Source organism: Pelobates fuscus, chromosome 9, assembly GCF_036172605.1.
Source record: "Pelobates fuscus isolate aPelFus1 chromosome 9, aPelFus1.pri, whole genome shotgun sequence".
NCBI lineage: Eukaryota > Metazoa > Chordata > Amphibia > Anura > Pelobatidae > Pelobates > Pelobates fuscus.
Window position 1 is genome coordinate 140,425,518 of NC_086325.1, and position 17,820 is coordinate 140,443,337.

Sequence of the window (17,820 nt, forward strand, 5' to 3'; positions counted from 1 at the left end):
TACGGGTTACTGCTAAATGTCCGGCTAATGGGATATCATGACCCACCCGGAGTATATCTCGTCTATACTTGTGGGAAATGACTAGCTGCCTCCTATGGTTCCCATTCTTTTCGGTATGTCTGTACAGTCTGCCCTGCTCCCATGCGAACGTCTCTTGGTCTGATCCCCCAGTCCCTGTATCGGCGCTCTCCCTACATTTCTGAAGCGTTGGGTCGGTTTTAGTTTCAGCCTCAAAGGCTGCAGGGGTATCCCAGGGTAATAGGGACGGGTGATTAGTCAGAGTCGGGTTTGGTCTTTCCTGAGTCTCCCGCACTGGTGAAGGGTCTCGAGTCCTTCCTGCTTGTGACCGGGTAGTGACAGGATGCGCCTCCGAGTTGTAGGAAGGAGCATAAGCAGAAGTCATGGGTCCCAGGTCATTGCCCAGTAAAACCTCAGCTGGCAAATTATCCATGATGTCCACCCTCACAAGTCCTTTCCCCGCACCCCAATCCAAATGTACTTGAGCCGTGGGTAGTTAAGTGTTCTTGCATAGCAAGACCACTTAATGTTATCTCACATATATATTATTATTATAGCCAAATTTACCACCCTAACTCCTCCCACAGTTTTACACTACATTGACAGTAATATACCGAAACGTGCGGATTTTTCCCGATTGGTGTGCTATTACTTTGTGGAACGTTTCGTCGAATGGTTCGCAGAATATCATCGTTCTTGTGGCGAAATTGGCCCCTAGGAATGAATGGCAAAATGTTCAAAACTAGAATGGGAGCTGAAAAATCAGGACATGATTTCTATACTGCCACCACTCCCTCATTTTCAAGTCCACCTTATTATTTAGAAAACTCACATGAGCAGCCAGTAGGTTTTACCCCTACAGGGGTAACCCACGGGAAGTGCTACACAGCCCACTTAGAGTCCGTCCAAGCTGCCAACACAGTGAACCAAATAAACAAACCCTCCCATGAGCGATTAGCTTGCTATACCAAGCTGCGCGTCCTAAGTCCGGTTGACCAGCCGGCGAGACACATTAATTGAGTTAACCCTAAGCCTTCATGAGCCGAAAGTGAGCTATACCGTGTTGCTACCCTTAAGCCCAATAGAGCTGCTGAAAAGTGAAACAAACCCGTTAAGCCCGAACCAGAACGGAAAGACAAAAGCTAAAGCATATCGCATACCCTGCGCCTGCAGGAACAGCCGGTGCGAAATACTGACCTGGGTCCTCACCGCCCCCTCCCCGAACTCGTCACTGAGCGCACTAGAAAAGATAACACGCTCAACCAACAGAGACTCATGTTTATCATTACCTAATGTGATGTTTAATTTGTATTGCTTTTATTCCTTTGTAATGAATGATTGCACGCTACCGTTAACTAGTGGGAAGTTTCTCGCAGCAAACTAAAGAATTAAAAATAAATAAATAAATAAATAAATAAATAAACTCTCCAAGGCTGCTATTTCTGCCGCCATGATACAATGCATTATTTTCAATTGTGCGTTATCAGTGTAAATCTATACAAATCTGAGTGTCAGCCAGACTGCGAACACTGACCCTCTTAAAGTGCAAGCGCGGTTTTGTTTCTTCTGTTAAACCTAAGAGCAAAACCTCTGCTCTGAAACACCACTGCACGGTTTTCATTACAGACATATCTATCAAATGTAAATTGAAACCATAGACCAAGGCTGCCCAAAAGGTCCCAGATGCTGTGGAATTACAAATCCCATAATGCTTTGCATGCCTTTAGAATGACAAAGCGTCATGGAAGCTGTAGTTTTAAAATATCTGGTGATCTACCTTTTGGGAACCACTGCCATAGATGCATGGTGTATTCCAAATGATAATTTAAGAGGAGTTGGGGAGAAAGAATCACTATTTCTGTCTCCTCAGATCATTTTTTCCTGACATGTTGCGCGGAGAGAGCGGAATGAAAATTGTAACAAGTGCAAATAGCTCCTGCTGATCTCTACCAGAGGTGTGGCTAAGGTATAGATTACACACTTCCTAAAGGCCATACCCATTCATACCAGCAATGGGTGCTCTGATTGGCTGAGAGTTTCAGCTGACTGCTTGCAGCCTATCACCGTCACCCACTGCTGCTCAGGCTAATACTTCCTCATTAGCCCAAGCAACACAAAGGGGATAAGCTGCTGGGGGCTTCCAATCCACATTAAAAATGGTTTAACACTGAATGGAAAGATGGCACCAGACGATTCCAGATACTATAACTATTTCAATGAGATTAATCCGTTACATTACGTACAGCGTCCCTTTAAGCAAAGTTTGTCAGGAGGAAGACCTGAACTTAAGCTGCAAGCTATACTACAAGAATATGTAGTGATCAATACTTGCATTGCAAGGTGATGCAAATCCCATGTAACCAGAAAACACTATTTGAGTTGAGTGTTTAGCGCACACCAACTAATCACTGGTCCGGTCATTTTATTTAGCTAGCTTGCCCTGAAAACATGTAGCAAAAAATTAACACAGAAAACGGACACAAACAAACAAGCTGTAAGGAGAAAAACAGAGAATTTGAATTCTTGCCACTAGTGTGAAATGATCTCTACGTGTTTGGAGAGTGCTTATAGCGTTTGTTGTCCCCATATAATATGGTAGAAAAATCAGGGGCGTATTAGCCGCGAGGCAAACAAGGCATTTGCCTTGGGCGGCATTTTCCAGGGGGCGGCAAAAAAAAGCCGCCCCCAAATGCCCAAGGCAAATGTCTTGTTAGCCTTGCGGCTAACAGACATGCTGGGCTGCTAGGCGGCGCTGGCGGGCGGCAGGCTGGCGAGGGAGCACTTCCTCTGAGCTGTCTGCTCAGCTCCCTCACGCGCCGCAGAGTGAGGCTGGGAGCCGGAATATGACGTCATATTCCGGCTCCGCCTCCCAGCCTCACTGTGCGGCGCGCGAGGGAGCTGAGCAGACAGCTCAGAGGAAGTGCTCCCTCGCCAGCCTGCCGCCCGACCAGCAGCCACTGGACCACCAGGGAGAAAGATGACCCCCCCCCAGCATTCCCAAAGGTAAGGAGGGGGTTAAAGTAAAAAAAAAAAATTGTTAATGTGAGTGAGTGTGTATGTGTCTGTTAGTGAGTGAGTGTGTATGTGTCTGACTGTGTGTGTGTCTGTTAGTGAGTGTGTGTGTCTGACTGTGAGTGTGTCTGACTGTGAGTGTGTCTGACTGTGAGTGTGTCTGACTGTGAGTGTGTCTGACTGTGAGTGTGTCTGACTGTGAGTGTGTCTGACTGTGAGTGTGTCTGACTGTGAGTGTGTCTGACTGTGAGTGTGTCTGACTGTGAGTGTGTCTGACTGTGAGTGTGTCTGACTGTGAGTGTGTCTGACTGTGAGTGTGTCTGACTGTGAGTGTGTCTGACTGTGAGTGTGTCTGACTGTGAGTGTGTCTGACTGTGAGTGTGTCTGACTGTGAGTGTGTCTGACTGTGAGTGTGTCTGACTGTGAGTGTGTCTGACTGTGAGTGTGTCTGACTGTGAGTGTGTCTGACTGTGAGTGTGTCTGACTGTGAGTGTGTCTGACTGAGTGTGTCTGACTGAGTGTGTCTGACTGAGTGTGTCTGACTGAGTGTGTCTGACTGAGTGTGTCTGACTGTGAGTGTGTCTGACTGTGAGTGTGTCTGACTGAGAGTGTGTCTGACTGTGAGTGTGTCTGACTGTGAGTGTGTCTGACTGTGAGTGTGTCTGACTGTGAGTGTGTCTGACTGTGAGTGTGTCTGACTGTGAGTGTGTCTGACTGTGAGTGTGTCTGACTGTGAGTGTGTCTGACTGTGAGTGTGTGTGTGTATGTTAGTGAGTGTGTGTGTCTGCTAGTTTGTGTCTGCTAGTGAGTGAGTGAGTGTGTGTGTCTGTTAGTAAGTGTGTTTGTCTGTTAGCGAGTGTGTGTTTCTGTTAGCTAGTGTATGCGTATCTGTCAGTGAATGTGTGTGTGTGTATTTAGAATGCGGGGCGAGGTAAAGGTTGGGTGGCGCGCGGGGGGGGGTGCCTGAGTTTTGTCCTGCCTAGGGCAGCACAAAACCAGGATACACCACTGAGAAAAATGGAAGGTAATCTAACATTTCCTTGTCCGAGGCAATGCCATGTTACTCTCCATTTTCCATCTTGTTGAGAAACAATTGCAAGAACAGTGTGCTCTTTATACAGATTCCTGGCTTGTGTGAAAAGAATTCGATTTTCACATTCAAAACTCTCCAACAGAAGAAAAGACAATCACACATTTATAGACCAAAAATTTAATTACTAAATCCAGCCCAAGGTTTTTTGAAAGAAAAAAAAAAAAAAAAAAAAAACCACACACACAAAAAAAAACGTAACAGTCTTTAAATTTACTAAAAACACAAATGTTTCTCATAGAAAATGTCAGCATGAATAAGCATTGCAGCTGGTACATGCACATGGTATGGTCACAAGTATAAGGAAAGCAGGCGTACTCTGAGCACCGTACGTTGAGAGACCCCCTGCTTTCCTTTATCAACTGGAAAATTGGAAATATTTGAGGTATAGACAAGGTCAGATGTTAGCAATACATAGGTTAGTCCTATTAAAAAAAAAAAAAAAAAAAGCACAGAAAAAAAATAAATATATGTTTCATTAATGAAATAAAAATTAAATTTACAAATGGCAGGACCTAGATTTTAAGAACCTATGTACAAGCAAGATCTATCGTTAGATGAGCAGAATGACTGTCATTTCAAAGAGATGGTCAAAAAAACAAACAAACAAAAAACAGTATATTCTAGGCAAATGCATTATAGGCCCCGAAAGATCTCAGCTCTTACACCACATCATGTCCAAAGAAAAAACAAAAAGAAAGCAAGAAACTAAAAATGTGTTGTAAGATTCTCTGGCAGACAAGCAATTAAATTTAAGACAAGCCCAAGGTGGCAAAAGTCTTGCATTTCAAGTAAAAAAAAACAAGTATTGAGGATTACCATTAGTACTGTCAGCTGTACGCTCTCAGTTACTGGGACAATGATTGGTCGAGCACCTTTAGGGCTCCTCCCACAAGGTGCAGACTCCCTGTAATAAGAATCTGTACACGGGCAGCTTCTCTCAGTAGCACTGACCCAGAGCTTGCCACCGGGTAATGGTGGAGGAGGTTGATATCTGGGCATGGTAAGTCTGGATCTCTCCCCTGGGTGGCCCACTGCAAGGCGTGAGAGATGCAAGGAAACACCAGTGAGTTGCAGTTCAGGAGGCGCTCAGAGGAAGGTCTAAAGAGCAGAGGAGCCCCACGGGGGCTTTCCTTAATCAAGGCATCTACAGGCAGCGAAGAACCCCAATGATCCGAGCAACTACGCTCTTCCATCAGCCGGTTCCACTTCTTCTGATTCTCCAGGCATCGAGTTAAGATATTCTCTAAAGTCACGTTGTAATTTTGCTGATCTGAAGACAAAATAACATTGACAAAGAGCTGATGGGGGATGCATCTTAATAATCTGTCAAATACACTCTCTCTCAATTAAACTCAATACGTTACACCATGATTTAAAGAGATGCTGTAAATACCAAAATCCCTCCAGCTTAATGTCGTAGTGATCTTGGTGTAGATGCGGTCTTAGTCTGACAAATGTAACCATTGCAGTTTGTGAGAAACAACATGGTTTAAGTTTGTCCAATCACTTCCTATTGAAGTCTTTACGTTCAGTATCTTGATGCTGTAGAAAGCAATTTGGTGTTCCAATAGACAAGCCTTGTGGTGCATCTCAAAAAGTAGAATGCTACTTGCACCGATTGCAGAGCATATATAGTACAGCCCTCAATGCTTCTCTGTGGAGACTGCAAGAGCATGATCTATACACCAACACCACTTCATTAAGATAAAGTTGCTGTAGTGATTACACTGATCAGTCACAATATTAAACCCAACTGCCCAATATCTTGTAGGCTCCCCCCTCAACTGCCATAACAGCTCTGATACGTCAAGGCAAGGACTGTCCTGTGTTATCTAGCACCAAAACATTAGCAAGTTACAAGGTAGGGCCTCCATGGTGGCTCTTCTGTGTGATTGGACTAGATGGGCTAGTCTTCACTGATGCCCACGTGCATCAATGAATCATGGGAGCCCATGACCCAGGTGATGTTTCTCTGGTTGTCCTTCCTTGCACCACTTTTGGTAGTTACTAAGCCACTGCATACCGGAAACACTCCACAAGACTTGCCGTTCTGGAGATGCTCTGACCCAGTCGTCTAGCCATCACTATTTGGCTTTTGTCAGAGTCACTCAGATATTTTCACTTCCCTATTTTTCCTGCTTCCAACACATGAAATTCAAGAACTGACTGGTCACTTGCTGCCTAATATATCCCACCCCTTGACAGGTGACATTGTAACAATATAATCAATGTTATTCACATCACCTGTCAGTGGTTTCAATGTTATGACTGATCAGTGTCTTATGCCCTTCAAATTTATGGCTGATTTCCAATTAATTCACCGAATGGTAATAACCCGCTGCGATTGATTTGCTAAATGCCAAATTGTAGTAAATTTAGAAACTATATTGCAAAATGTAGGTCACTACAGTCAATTTGAAAAATTCTCCAACACGGATATTTTAGCCTGAATTTTGCAATTTGGTGTTTAGTGAATAGGCCCTTACATACTTTATTTCCCTTTAGGAGTATACATATAAAGTGGTCTGGACAGCTTTCAGATACTAACCTGCAATGTCCACACCAGACACTTCACTGATATTAGGGCAGAACAAGGCGTAATCAAAATGGCAGGGCTGAAAAATACAGATAATTAGCTGGGTCAGGAAACACCGGAACTCATTCAAAATTCACTTTCATAAATAACTCTTTATATTGAAATAAGTATAATCAAGAAATATAAGATTAGCATAGTAACTTAACTAACCATGCTGAACAAAAAAATACAAATCTGGAGTTCTGGAACACTTAAGAAATGTAACCCCGTAAGGACACATGACATGTGTGACATGTCATGATTCCCTTTTATTCCAGAAGTTTGGTCCTTAAGGGGTTAAGTAACTAAACTGTGCGCTTGTAACAGTTTACGGTTTTCGACCACAATTCAAGGTAATTATTTGTTTATTTATTAAGGGTGTTAAAACTTAGTATTGTGCTGGTTTTAACCTTTTTTTTTTACCATCTCAATTTTGAAAAGCCGCTGACAGGTGTCATTGTAAATAGAATGGGGTATAGTATCCTTATCCAGGAGGACAACAGGACTAATTGGTTAGCTGAGGGTTATTGCAAAGATCTAGTAGAGCTGAATTCTATCCATATCCAGCCACAGTCTGTGTTCTAAAACAATTAAACGTACCTGTAGAAGCTTCATTAGAGCAGCCGTATCTCTTTCCCCTGTAGCGTTAAACACCAGTACTCTGATAACAGCACCCCTGCCAAGAGAAAAGCATAGGGTCAAATATTGAAAGGGAAAATTCCATATGGGTCTAAGTATGTACAGCTATGTGTTAACCTGCAATCGGCTATATCTCCTAACAGGAAGATTTGGTTTAGGATACTTTGCTGCACATGCTACATTAATAATATCCTCTCTACAACTCGGAGTTATTAACTTCAGCAGAAAGCTTAAAGGAACACTCCAGTTTGCTGAAGGGCTTGGATTCTTTGACATTTTATAAAAAGTACCAATTTCAATGTACATAGGACGTTTTTAAAACAGGGGCAGAAACACTTCCCTGTTACCCAGACGACAAGGGAGATTTTCTTCCACAGAGCTAACAGAAGTGGCATGCACGCTGGGCTACAGCCAGTTTGCCTTCTTACCTTCTCAATGATCTTTTAAACTACAGCTCACAACTCCAGAACTGATACTTCTCATCAGGGACGTTTTAGTGAGTGTGAGTGTGTCAGTTTTTGTCAGTCTGTTAGTGTGTGTGTATATATGTCTGTCTGTTAGTGAGTGTGACTGTTAGTGTGTGAGTGTGTCAGTCTGTTAGTGTGTAAGTGTGAGTGTGTGTATGTCTGTCTGTTAGTGTAAGTGTGAGTGTGTCTGTTAGTGTGTGTGTGTGTGTATGTCTGTTAGTGAGTGTGTGTGTGTGTGTCTGTTAGCTAATGTATGCGTATCTGTCAGTGAATGTGTGTGTGTGTGTGTGTGTGTGTGTGTGTGTATTTAGAAGGCGGGGCGGGGGGGAAGGGTTGGGTGGGGATGGCAGGGGGGTGAGGGGGGCGCCTGAGTTTTGTCCTGCCTAGGGCAGCACAAAACCAGGATACACCACTGCTTCTCATGGAGAGGCCTCTGACAGGTCATTTACCCCCGGCACCGTTCTAAAAAGTGGTCTATAAACACTATAAGAGAGGCAATCACTGTGGAAACTAGTGGTCTAAACTGATGCATTCCATTGGTGACTCCCTTCCCTTTCCATTTTTTTTCACCACTTTTTAGAACAAAACACTTTGATAAATAACCCTTATAGAATAGCTAAATGTAGATACAATGACAAGATATAGATATAACAGATTAGGTAGAGAAAAAATTAAATAAAAGGCAGAATATCTACATCCACTGGATTAATATAGGGCATCAAAAAGAACAAACGGATATATTTAGGATAGAAATATTCTGCAGAGCAAGTACATAAAATATTTACTAGATAGGCCACTAGTAGATTGCTTTCCATTAACACATTAAAGACCATCCTTCTAGGTCCTAGTTAATAAAAGCAGCATGGTCTTTATTTTCTCTTTGAATTAACCTTTCCTATGCCCCCTGTATCTTAATAATTATACCCCACCATTAACACTTGCCTTTATTTATATTAGGGACAGACCAATAAATCTGTTCGGCCGATATTCCGGATTTTGGCAAACATCGGTATTGGCCACTATTGATGCCGATATTGCCAATATTGTGAGAGGCGGCGGTGGCGCAGCGCGTCCATAAGGACTTATGGCGCGCAGGCTCTGGGGGCGCAAGAATTGAGTGACTAGCAGGAAGGAAGCGCACAGCACTCCCCCCACCAGTAACTCAGTGTAGCGTGGTTGAGCGGAGCAGAGCCGACCGCAGTATAGGAGCTTCAGTTTCCTGTACCCGGCCGGATGGACGGGAAGTGCTCACCGAGAGTGCACTTCCTGTCAGTCCGGTCGGGTACAGGAAACTGAAGCTCCTGTAGCGTGGCCAAGTGCAGCGAACCGCAGTACAAGAGAGATAATGAGGCACACCAGGGAGGGGATAGGACTACTAAGGAGGACACACACACACACACACACACTCACTAAAGGGAGAGAGGGGAGGGGAGAGGACCACTAAGAGACAGGGAAAGGAAAGGAGCGGAGAGAAAGGGAAAGGGAGAGGAACACTAAATATTCTTGATAAAATAATAAATGACAGGCATGTATATTTTGTGCATTTACCACTTAAAGGACCACTTTAGGCACCCAGACGACTTCAGCTCAATGAAGTGGTCTGGGTGCCAGGTCCCTCTAGTTTTATGTCAATCTTTCTTTTATTAAGGCATGTGCAATGGGGTACAGAATAAAGAGAGGGAAATGCACGAGTGGTATACAGATACAGTATAGGGTTAATACATCGTTAACAATGATGAATTACATTTCCTGGATAGCAATCCCTAATTTTTATTTTTATGTCGGTTAACGAAAACATATTATAAACATAAGCAACGTCTATCTAGATAGCCTATGTAATGCAAGGTTTTAGACCTGTAGTACTATAGTTAAGCATGTGACAATGCGATTAATGTGAACACACTAAGGTATGACGTAGCTCATAATATATAACTCGCTGCACCCAGAGGTGAAAATGCTAGACACAATAAACTAGGCACAGGCTTCTACACGGCTATTAAAACTATGCAAGCAATCCTTCTGACCTGGTGGTTCACTACTATGTAATGCTTGTTCCATGAGATAGTGAGCCTGTCGGCTATGGTTTTGCGCTTAAAGTATCATGCTAAGTAAACCACCTAACCCAAACAACATTGGTAATGCCTCTGACTGTGCTTATAGGGACCGTAATAGTATGCATGTGTTAATGGTTGCCATATTGGTGACCCCCACAATCCCGAGTAAATCATGTTAAACAGTGTGTTCATATCCCTGTTATATGGCACCAGTTAATAAACAGAGTCATTTATCAAAAGCACAAGAGTCAAGGAGTATATCTACGGTATGTGGGTGTGCAGCTGCTGTTACTATCTGAACAGTCCACAGAGTTTAGATGCGGTCTGGTGATCATCCGATTCCTGTCATCGGCAGCTGTGATGCTTGAGCACGGATGTTTGGGCAGCTATCCTCCATGTTTCCCATGCTTGGCGATATGACGGTAAGCGTTTTAGGGGCCGCCAGTACAGCTCTGCCGCGCGGGCATGTGGAGGCCTCGTCCCAGATCCGGGCCTTGTTGCTGGTCAGCATCTTCTCCCCACAGACTCGGGAGGTCCACGAGACCGTGTCTTTCCCCCTCAGGGCGCAGCGGAGGGCCACGTTGTGATGTCGCCGCCTGCGGCGTGCGGTCTTCATGCGGTGTGGGCGATGCATTGGAGGGAGTCTCCGAGTGACCATCAGCCTGGGTGGTCTGTCTGCCAGAGCAACGGTTGCCGGAGTGCTTGGGATGCTCAGGGCTGCCATTTCACCTGGTCCCCCCTCCTTCAGCTCGTGGGTGGGTGGTAGTGGAGGTTGTGCTAGGCGCCGGTGTAGAGTCTTCCAGAAACGCTGGAATATCTTATCCAGCCGTCTAATTGCAGTGTCCACAGTCGCTTCTCAGTGGCTGTGATGTGGGCTCGGGCAGCTTGGGTGCCTCTGTCACGCTGCCAGGCCTAGTACGTTTCGGGCCAGCATCTTTTTGGGTGGTACGAGGCAGAGTAGCCAGATGCTTTGGGTTGGTGGGGACCGGGATGACCCCCACCGGTCCATAGGGGGGGAACGGGGATCCACATCGATGGGTGCAGCAGGATTCAGCAGTTGGGGAGCGGCCGTCTCCCATACGCCGTCCATGCTGGTAGGCCACGTGAGCCGAGTCGGTGAGGCCGGTGAGTAACCCCTCATTGTGGTATCTATGGATAGGTCTACCGGTCCTCCTTCGATTGGGCGGCAAAATGAGTTGGTTCTCCGTGTTTACTAGGACATAAAACGATCAGAGTCCCTCTAGTTTTAACACTGCAGCTGAAAGCATAGCCATTTCAGAGAAACGGCTATGTTTCACTGAGGGTTAATCCAGCCTCTAGTGGCTCTCTCACTGACAGCCGCTAGAGGCGCTTCTGCGATTCTCACTGTGAATATCAATGCTTTCCTATGGGCAGTTTGAAGGCGCGTGCTGACGTCGGCAGAGGGAGAAAAGTTCCACAGCGCCGAGGGAGCGCCCGGCGCTGGACAAAGATAAGTGGCTGAAGGGGTTTTTACCCCTTCAGCCCAGCGGAAGGGGGGATTTAATGACCCTATAGTGCCAGAAAAACGAGTTTGTTTTCCTGGCACTATAGTGGTCCTTTAATAAAAAAATTAAAGATTGGTTACAATTTTTTTTAACCCCTTAAGGACCAAACTTCTGGAATAAAAGGGAATCATGACATGTCACACATGTCATGTGTCCTTAAGGGGTTAAACATGTTCAGTAAACAGGAGATTTGTGTAGAAATTGTTTCTTTTTTCAAAATAGTAAATGTACAGAGTATCGGTAAGTTATCAGCTTAAAGATTCACCGATTATCGGCTCTAAAAAAAAAAAAATCAATATCGGCCGATCTCTAATTTATATTATCCTTTCTTTCTTTTGCCAGATCTCAGTACCCGGGCAGTGCTACTCTTATATGATACCTGGGATTCCTCTGACTGATGGACTGTGTGTTGGTTACGTTGGCAATGGAAGACAGATCTAAGCTTAAGCTCCGCCCATTGCCAAAGATCACACTCCCCATAAGAAAAAGTAGTCTATTTCTCTTATGCCAATAACACCCCTAAGGTTAGAGATACGTATCAATCACTCATTTAGGAGCAAGAAAGCAATTATCATCTTGTAGCCAGTTCTTACACTCCAGCTCTCTCTTCATTGAGCGCCACCTGGTGGAACCATCTGACGCAGGCTTTCACACTACTGTTGGTGTGCGCTCCATCGATATAATAGGATATAGGGCCCCTCTGCAGGGTTTGGCTGCGTCCCAGCCAAACTGTGTTCTGTAATCCTGCAAAGGGAGATGGGACATTGTGATAACCGAGGCATGTAAAAAAAATTATTAAAAGAGAAAGCTAAACAGATTTTTTTTTTTTCTTTAAGTTTTAACGCAGTTATAAAACAAATTCTGTATGGCGCCAGGGCTGAAGAAAGCATTTTTAAATAAAAAAAGCTCCAATACATTCACCAGAGGGGCTAAGACACTAACTCAAAGCTGTGCTATTAAAGGATATTTAAAATAACCAAAATAATTAGAAATTCACTATATATTAATTCTTATGATCAGATGCACAATGTTGGGGAAAGCAAAGGCTGTTTCGGCTAGACCGTTCACATTAAAATAGTAGTAGAATATTGCCACCTAGTGGCTTTCAGCAAGACATGCACGAAGACAACCATCAGCAACAAACACTACTACAGTATGTCTTCTGTGCACAACAGGTACAAAGCAACATTTCCACCCATGGTTGGTCTTTTTCATACTTTACAGTTTATTTCTATACTATATTACTTATTGGAGGTGTGTAAAGGAGGTTAGAAAAGTATCGACAACTGCTCTGCTTTAAGTGGGAGGGGAGTGCCACTTTATTTTATTATTTAAAAAGTGCCATGTCGCTCAGTGATGATCGGTTCATGTGTCAAATGGGTTTTAACCCCTTAAGGACACATGACGTGCCTGACATGTCATGATTCCCTTTTATTCCAGAAGTTTGGTCCTTAAGGGGTTAAAGTGGTTTCCAATTTTATAAAACGTCACGGTTTCTTTTGTCCTTGCCTACACCCAGAGGACTAAATTACATTTTGAAAGAGAAGACAATTTGATGCCTTTAAACAGTCACGATCAGAAAACCAGGACAAAACATACATTTTAATGAACGTTTGTGAAGTTATAGATTTCATACTGTGTTTCTTACCTTCAACCATTGGAACACTGGGGCGAAACACTTGCGCTAATGGAAAAGGCCACTTTACAGAAGGAATCTGTTGTTTGGGACTTTTGTGCTCACCAATGCCTAAAAATAAGGAGAAGAGATTAGCCATTTAGTTAAAGGGACTCTCACCCAGACCCCTTCAGCTCATTGAAGTGGTCCGGATGCTGGGTCCCTTTTGCACTTCGTGCTGCAATGTTGAACATTGGAGTTACAGAGAAGCTCTAAGTCTGCTCACAGTGCCAGTCTAGCAGACAGCCACTGGGGGAGTTTCCTGAATCAAAACGGATCTTTGGTTCGCTGATGCTGGACGTCCTCACGCTCTGCATGAGGACCTCCGGCGTCAGATTTTTCTCCATTGGAAAGCATTGATTAATGCTTTCCTATAGAGAGGTCTAACACGCACATGCACATTAGATCTCCAACGCTGGGGGAGGACATCTGCGCTGGATTCAGGTAAGTAATTGAAGGGGTTTTACCCCCTTCAGCACTGCGAGGGGGGGGGGGGGGGGGGGGGGGGGGCACCTTAGAAACCTATAGTGCCAGGCTTTGTTTTCCTGGCACTATAGAATCCCTTTAAAAGTACAAGAGAGAGAAAAAAAAATAAACTACTACCTTGAAATCCCCGTCGCTGTAGCCATGTGTGTGATAACTGCAATGCCAGGGTGGCATTTACTCTCTGGTGTTCCCCTGCCAGGCCTAGCTGGATCGATAGGCTGTCATCTTCGTATTCCGCAAAGTCAGGGCACATATAGAGAGGGCACTGTAAAGACAGAGATGTTTACTCAAAGCCAGGCGAATGGTCCATTACAAGGAGAAGCTGCACAGGAAGGATAAAAACCTTACCCCAATCTCTTGGGCTCTGCTCTTCAGCACCTCCAGAGGTCCAGCCAGCTGTGGCACAGTGAATGCAGGGACACCTGGCTAAGGGAGAGGGCATGTTAAATCAAGGCCAACAGGCTGTAATACACTTCTCACTGACATATAATGCTTTTAAGTAAAAGGAAGAATACAAGATTTAACTCGGACAAAAAAAATATATATATATATATATGTATATATAAATAAAAAAATAATTATTATTTATTATTATTTTTTTTCTAAAGCCAGATCGTTGCAGAATAAAATATTTTTCCACTTTTCAAATATGGATCTACAAATAGTAAAATTATATGTACACATACATACAAAAACAGAAGGGCTAAAGAAGGGTATACTTTATAAGAATGTTGTTGGTAACCAATGGATACAACAAACAAAATTCGGTTTACTCCACTACTAACTACAGGGGACAGACAGATTATTGATATGGTGCACAGCATCGGTAAGTTTACAGCTCGCTCCATACCTTAAATATACCCCCTTTTTGCCAGGCTATCTTCTCGATTGTGTCTCCCAAGATGCTCGTATGGTCAACTCCAAGAGAAGAGATACCGCACACAACAGGTTTCCTGCACAAAGCAGATATTGAGAAAAAAAAAAGAAGCAAACAAAAAACAAAAAAACACTTTGTACTGAACCTTTGTAACCCAGGCTTAAAAATCAGGAAAAAAAAAGGTCTCAATATTCTATGGAGTAGATTGTGTAATCATTAATTACTGGGCATTCTTTAGAAGATATCATTGGGCTGAATACACTTTGAAGGTTATTCAATCACCCCCTGACACCTTCCATTTCTTTCTTCGTCTACACTCTACTGGAGACTGGAGATGGAAGCTTTTATCAAAGTTACAGATCATCTTTTAACCCACATCATCTACGGTCTTCAATGAACAATCATACCCCTTATATAACCCTAGCCAACCTCCGATCAGTAAAAATATGTAGAATGTCTTCCTCTAAAAAAAAAAAAAATGGACCCCATTTGAACATCCTTTCTGATGCTATGTCTTCATGCTATATTTTTTTTTTCTTATCTTTCGTAACCCACTCTCCTTATCCTCATTCTTCTTTACATCTCCCTCCTTAAAATTTTTTTTTTTTTTAAAAATGTAAGTTATTTTATCATAAAGTAACATAACCCTCTTTAAAGTCACACATTTTTGTCTTTCTTCCACAATCTTCTTGGACATTTGTCCCACAACCGCATTTCCACATTCAAAGGTTTCCACTTTAATTTTGTATTTTCTCAAATATATCTCTCTTCCATCCGAGCTACTCGACAGAAACGACATTGATCCATACCTTTGTATTAAACCAGAACATGTCAAGCTCTGTTCAATCCTTAATGTCTCCACACCTCCACCTATCCACTCAACTAGGATCTGATTTAGTTAACTTGATGTCACCAGGTTTGACCTCAAGTGGACCAACACAAAAACGTATTACATTCACGTGGAGGGTCTATTGCACATAGCAGCAAACTACACTTTCCCATTATGGAGTCTAATTTGTCCAACCTGCATGACATTGAGAAGCTAAGAGTGCCAGAGAGTCAGAAAAAAATAGGGACAGCTACCAGTCTTCTAGTCCCATGACCAAAACTATGAAATAGCAGTCTGGTGCTTAGAGGGCCTCTTTTGTAAGGAACAAGACTTTGAGACCCAATGCATGTGTGACCAATGCCTTTAAGTGCTTTTGCCACGTGTTCATGCTACCCCCCATATTTCCCTCTTACGGTTTGTTTTTTAAAGAAGAAATAGGGCTTTTGTTTGATACTCTATATGCATACATAATGCAATATTAAATAGGAAGATGTTATTTATAAAAAACAATAAAAAAAATTTCACCCCCTGCTGGTACCTTACTGTATGATTGTCTATGCAGTCAGTGGGTATGAAAGGTCTGCAATCCATGACGGCATAGACAGTCATGTGGTCAGTAAGTGGTTAAATTTAGTACATTTTATATAAAATATAAAATGAGAAAAAGGCAAGAACAAAAATAAGAATGTACTTTTCCCTCCCTTCCCTCATATGGACAGGGTGGACAAAGAATATGTCAATGCATATTAAAGTCCATAGCAAATTGAATGGCCTGGGTTAATATGCATGCTCACAACTGTCCACTTTTTTGGGGGGAAAAAACAAACCATACAATATAAGTGAAATGTATGTCCAATCTATCTCAACCCAAAGACATAAGAGAGAATTTCACCGTAAATTAGATAAAGTTACAGCACATGCGACAGCTCAATAAGGAGACATGCTGCTGTAATGTTCAAAGACTGGAACTAAGTCAAGAAGTCAAGAAGAGAGTCAAGAAGCGAGTGAAATAGATTTTTTCTTGAGAGAACTATATGGATACTTCTTTACAGGCTTTTCTAAGATAAATAGGGGTTTATGGGCCAAGTAACTAATCTACAAGGACAAATTAAGTTATTTCTATTCCGCTGATAAAGTTTTTTTCAGTCACCCTATCGCTTCTTTTCTCAATTTGTTGACCTGATTTAAATAAATATTTTAACATTTTGGCATTCATTGAACTATGAAACTTAGTCTACAGAATTTATTCTTGAGTCTTTTTATTAATGAGTATATTTATTAATGAGTCTAATGAGTTTTTTTTTTTTATTCAGTACTAGCTGAAATGCATGCTCACAACTGTCCCCTTTTTTGGGGGAAGAAAGACGCAAGTAAAATATGTCCAATCTATCTCCACCCTATTGTTACCAAAACAATAGCCACAATTCCCAATAATAATAATAATGAAAAATGCTATTAGGGTAAGAGTGGGATGTTTGGCAGGTAAAGGGAAAGGAATTAAGTTGGTGGTTGCATTAGGGTGGCTTACAATTAGAGGACCCCAAGGTTATGGGTGCAGTTTTTTTGGTCTTTATTAAAGGAAAACTATAGTGCCAAAAATCTATATTTTGTTTTTCGGACAATAAGGACCCTGCCAATGTAGTGACCGGTGATACCCTGCCCCCTTTCCTTAAAATCTGTAATGTTAATAACTTTTTACTTACCTTTTTTTCCCTCAGTACCGACAGATCTGCCCCTTTACTCGACATTAGCGTGGCAACTTGTTGCCCAATCAAATGCTTCCCATTGAGAAGCATTGTGGCCGAAGACAGCATGCGCTGCAAGTGCTGCGTTAAGCCAATGAAATGCTTCTCATAGAGAGACACTGAATTTAATACTTCTCTATGAGGAGCAGCAGAGCCAAGGTCATTGTGCAGAGGAAGCGTGCATGGAGATGACAAACTTCAGGAGCCAAGTCTGACTCTGTTGTGGGTGCACCATCTAGGGGCTGTCAGGGAGACGACCACTGGAGATGTAGTGGAATCAGACGACAGGATCACAGCACCGAGGACACTTCATAAAGATGAAGTGGTCTTGGTACTTATAGCGGTTCTTTAAGGAAATTTGACCAAACAAAGAGTATTCAGTATCAGATTGGCCGTTTGGGTGCCGTTCATTAAGCTGTTAGAATCTGCCAAATTTCTCAAAATAATTCAGCAGCACAAACGGTAGCCGAAATATGGATAAAGTAACTAAATATCAATAGCCAAATTCTTAAGACACTTCCTAAAAAAGGCATTTCCTTCTTTAACATAAACCCTGACCTGATAAACTGACCTGATAATGTTCGTGCAGTCAAATGCCCCACCAATACCAACTTCCAGCACAGCTAGGTCAACCTACAAGAAAAATGGAAAGATGTAGGATAGCCCAGGCACAGCATCATAAGGGGGCACTATGCCATGTAAACTTACCTTTTCTTGTAGGAATACATGGAAAGCCATGATGGTCAGGAAACGGAAATATGCCGGCATGGGGCTGTCCTCGTGTTCCTAACAGAGAGGTGTATATCAGCAGGACATCAGAATCT

General features: G+C 42.9%; 1 protein-coding gene across 2 annotated transcripts in view; it reads right to left on the reverse strand.

Annotated features, from left to right (window-relative positions):
• Positions 1–4,784: 4,784 nt before the first annotated feature.
• FPGS (folylpolyglutamate synthase) overlaps positions 4,785–17,820 on the reverse strand; it is a 60,306-nt gene continuing 47,270 nt past the window's right edge. For both annotated transcript variants that reach the window (XM_063431407.1, XM_063431406.1), the window contains exons 6-15: positions 17,705–17,782; positions 17,568–17,629; positions 14,396–14,498; positions 13,894–13,971; positions 13,663–13,810; positions 13,033–13,131; positions 11,978–12,128; positions 7,299–7,374; positions 6,672–6,738; positions 4,785–5,393 (exon numbers count right to left, since the gene is read on the reverse strand). In XM_063431407.1, the coding sequence (XP_063287477.1) occupies positions 4,969–5,393; positions 6,672–6,738; positions 7,299–7,374; positions 11,978–12,128; positions 13,033–13,131; positions 13,663–13,810; positions 13,894–13,971; positions 14,396–14,498; positions 17,568–17,629; positions 17,705–17,782 (1,287 nt within the window). In that variant the 3' untranslated portion in view covers positions 4,785–4,968. The remainder of the gene's footprint in view (positions 5,394–6,671; positions 6,739–7,298; positions 7,375–11,977; positions 12,129–13,032; positions 13,132–13,662; positions 13,811–13,893; positions 13,972–14,395; positions 14,499–17,567; positions 17,630–17,704; positions 17,783–17,820) is intronic.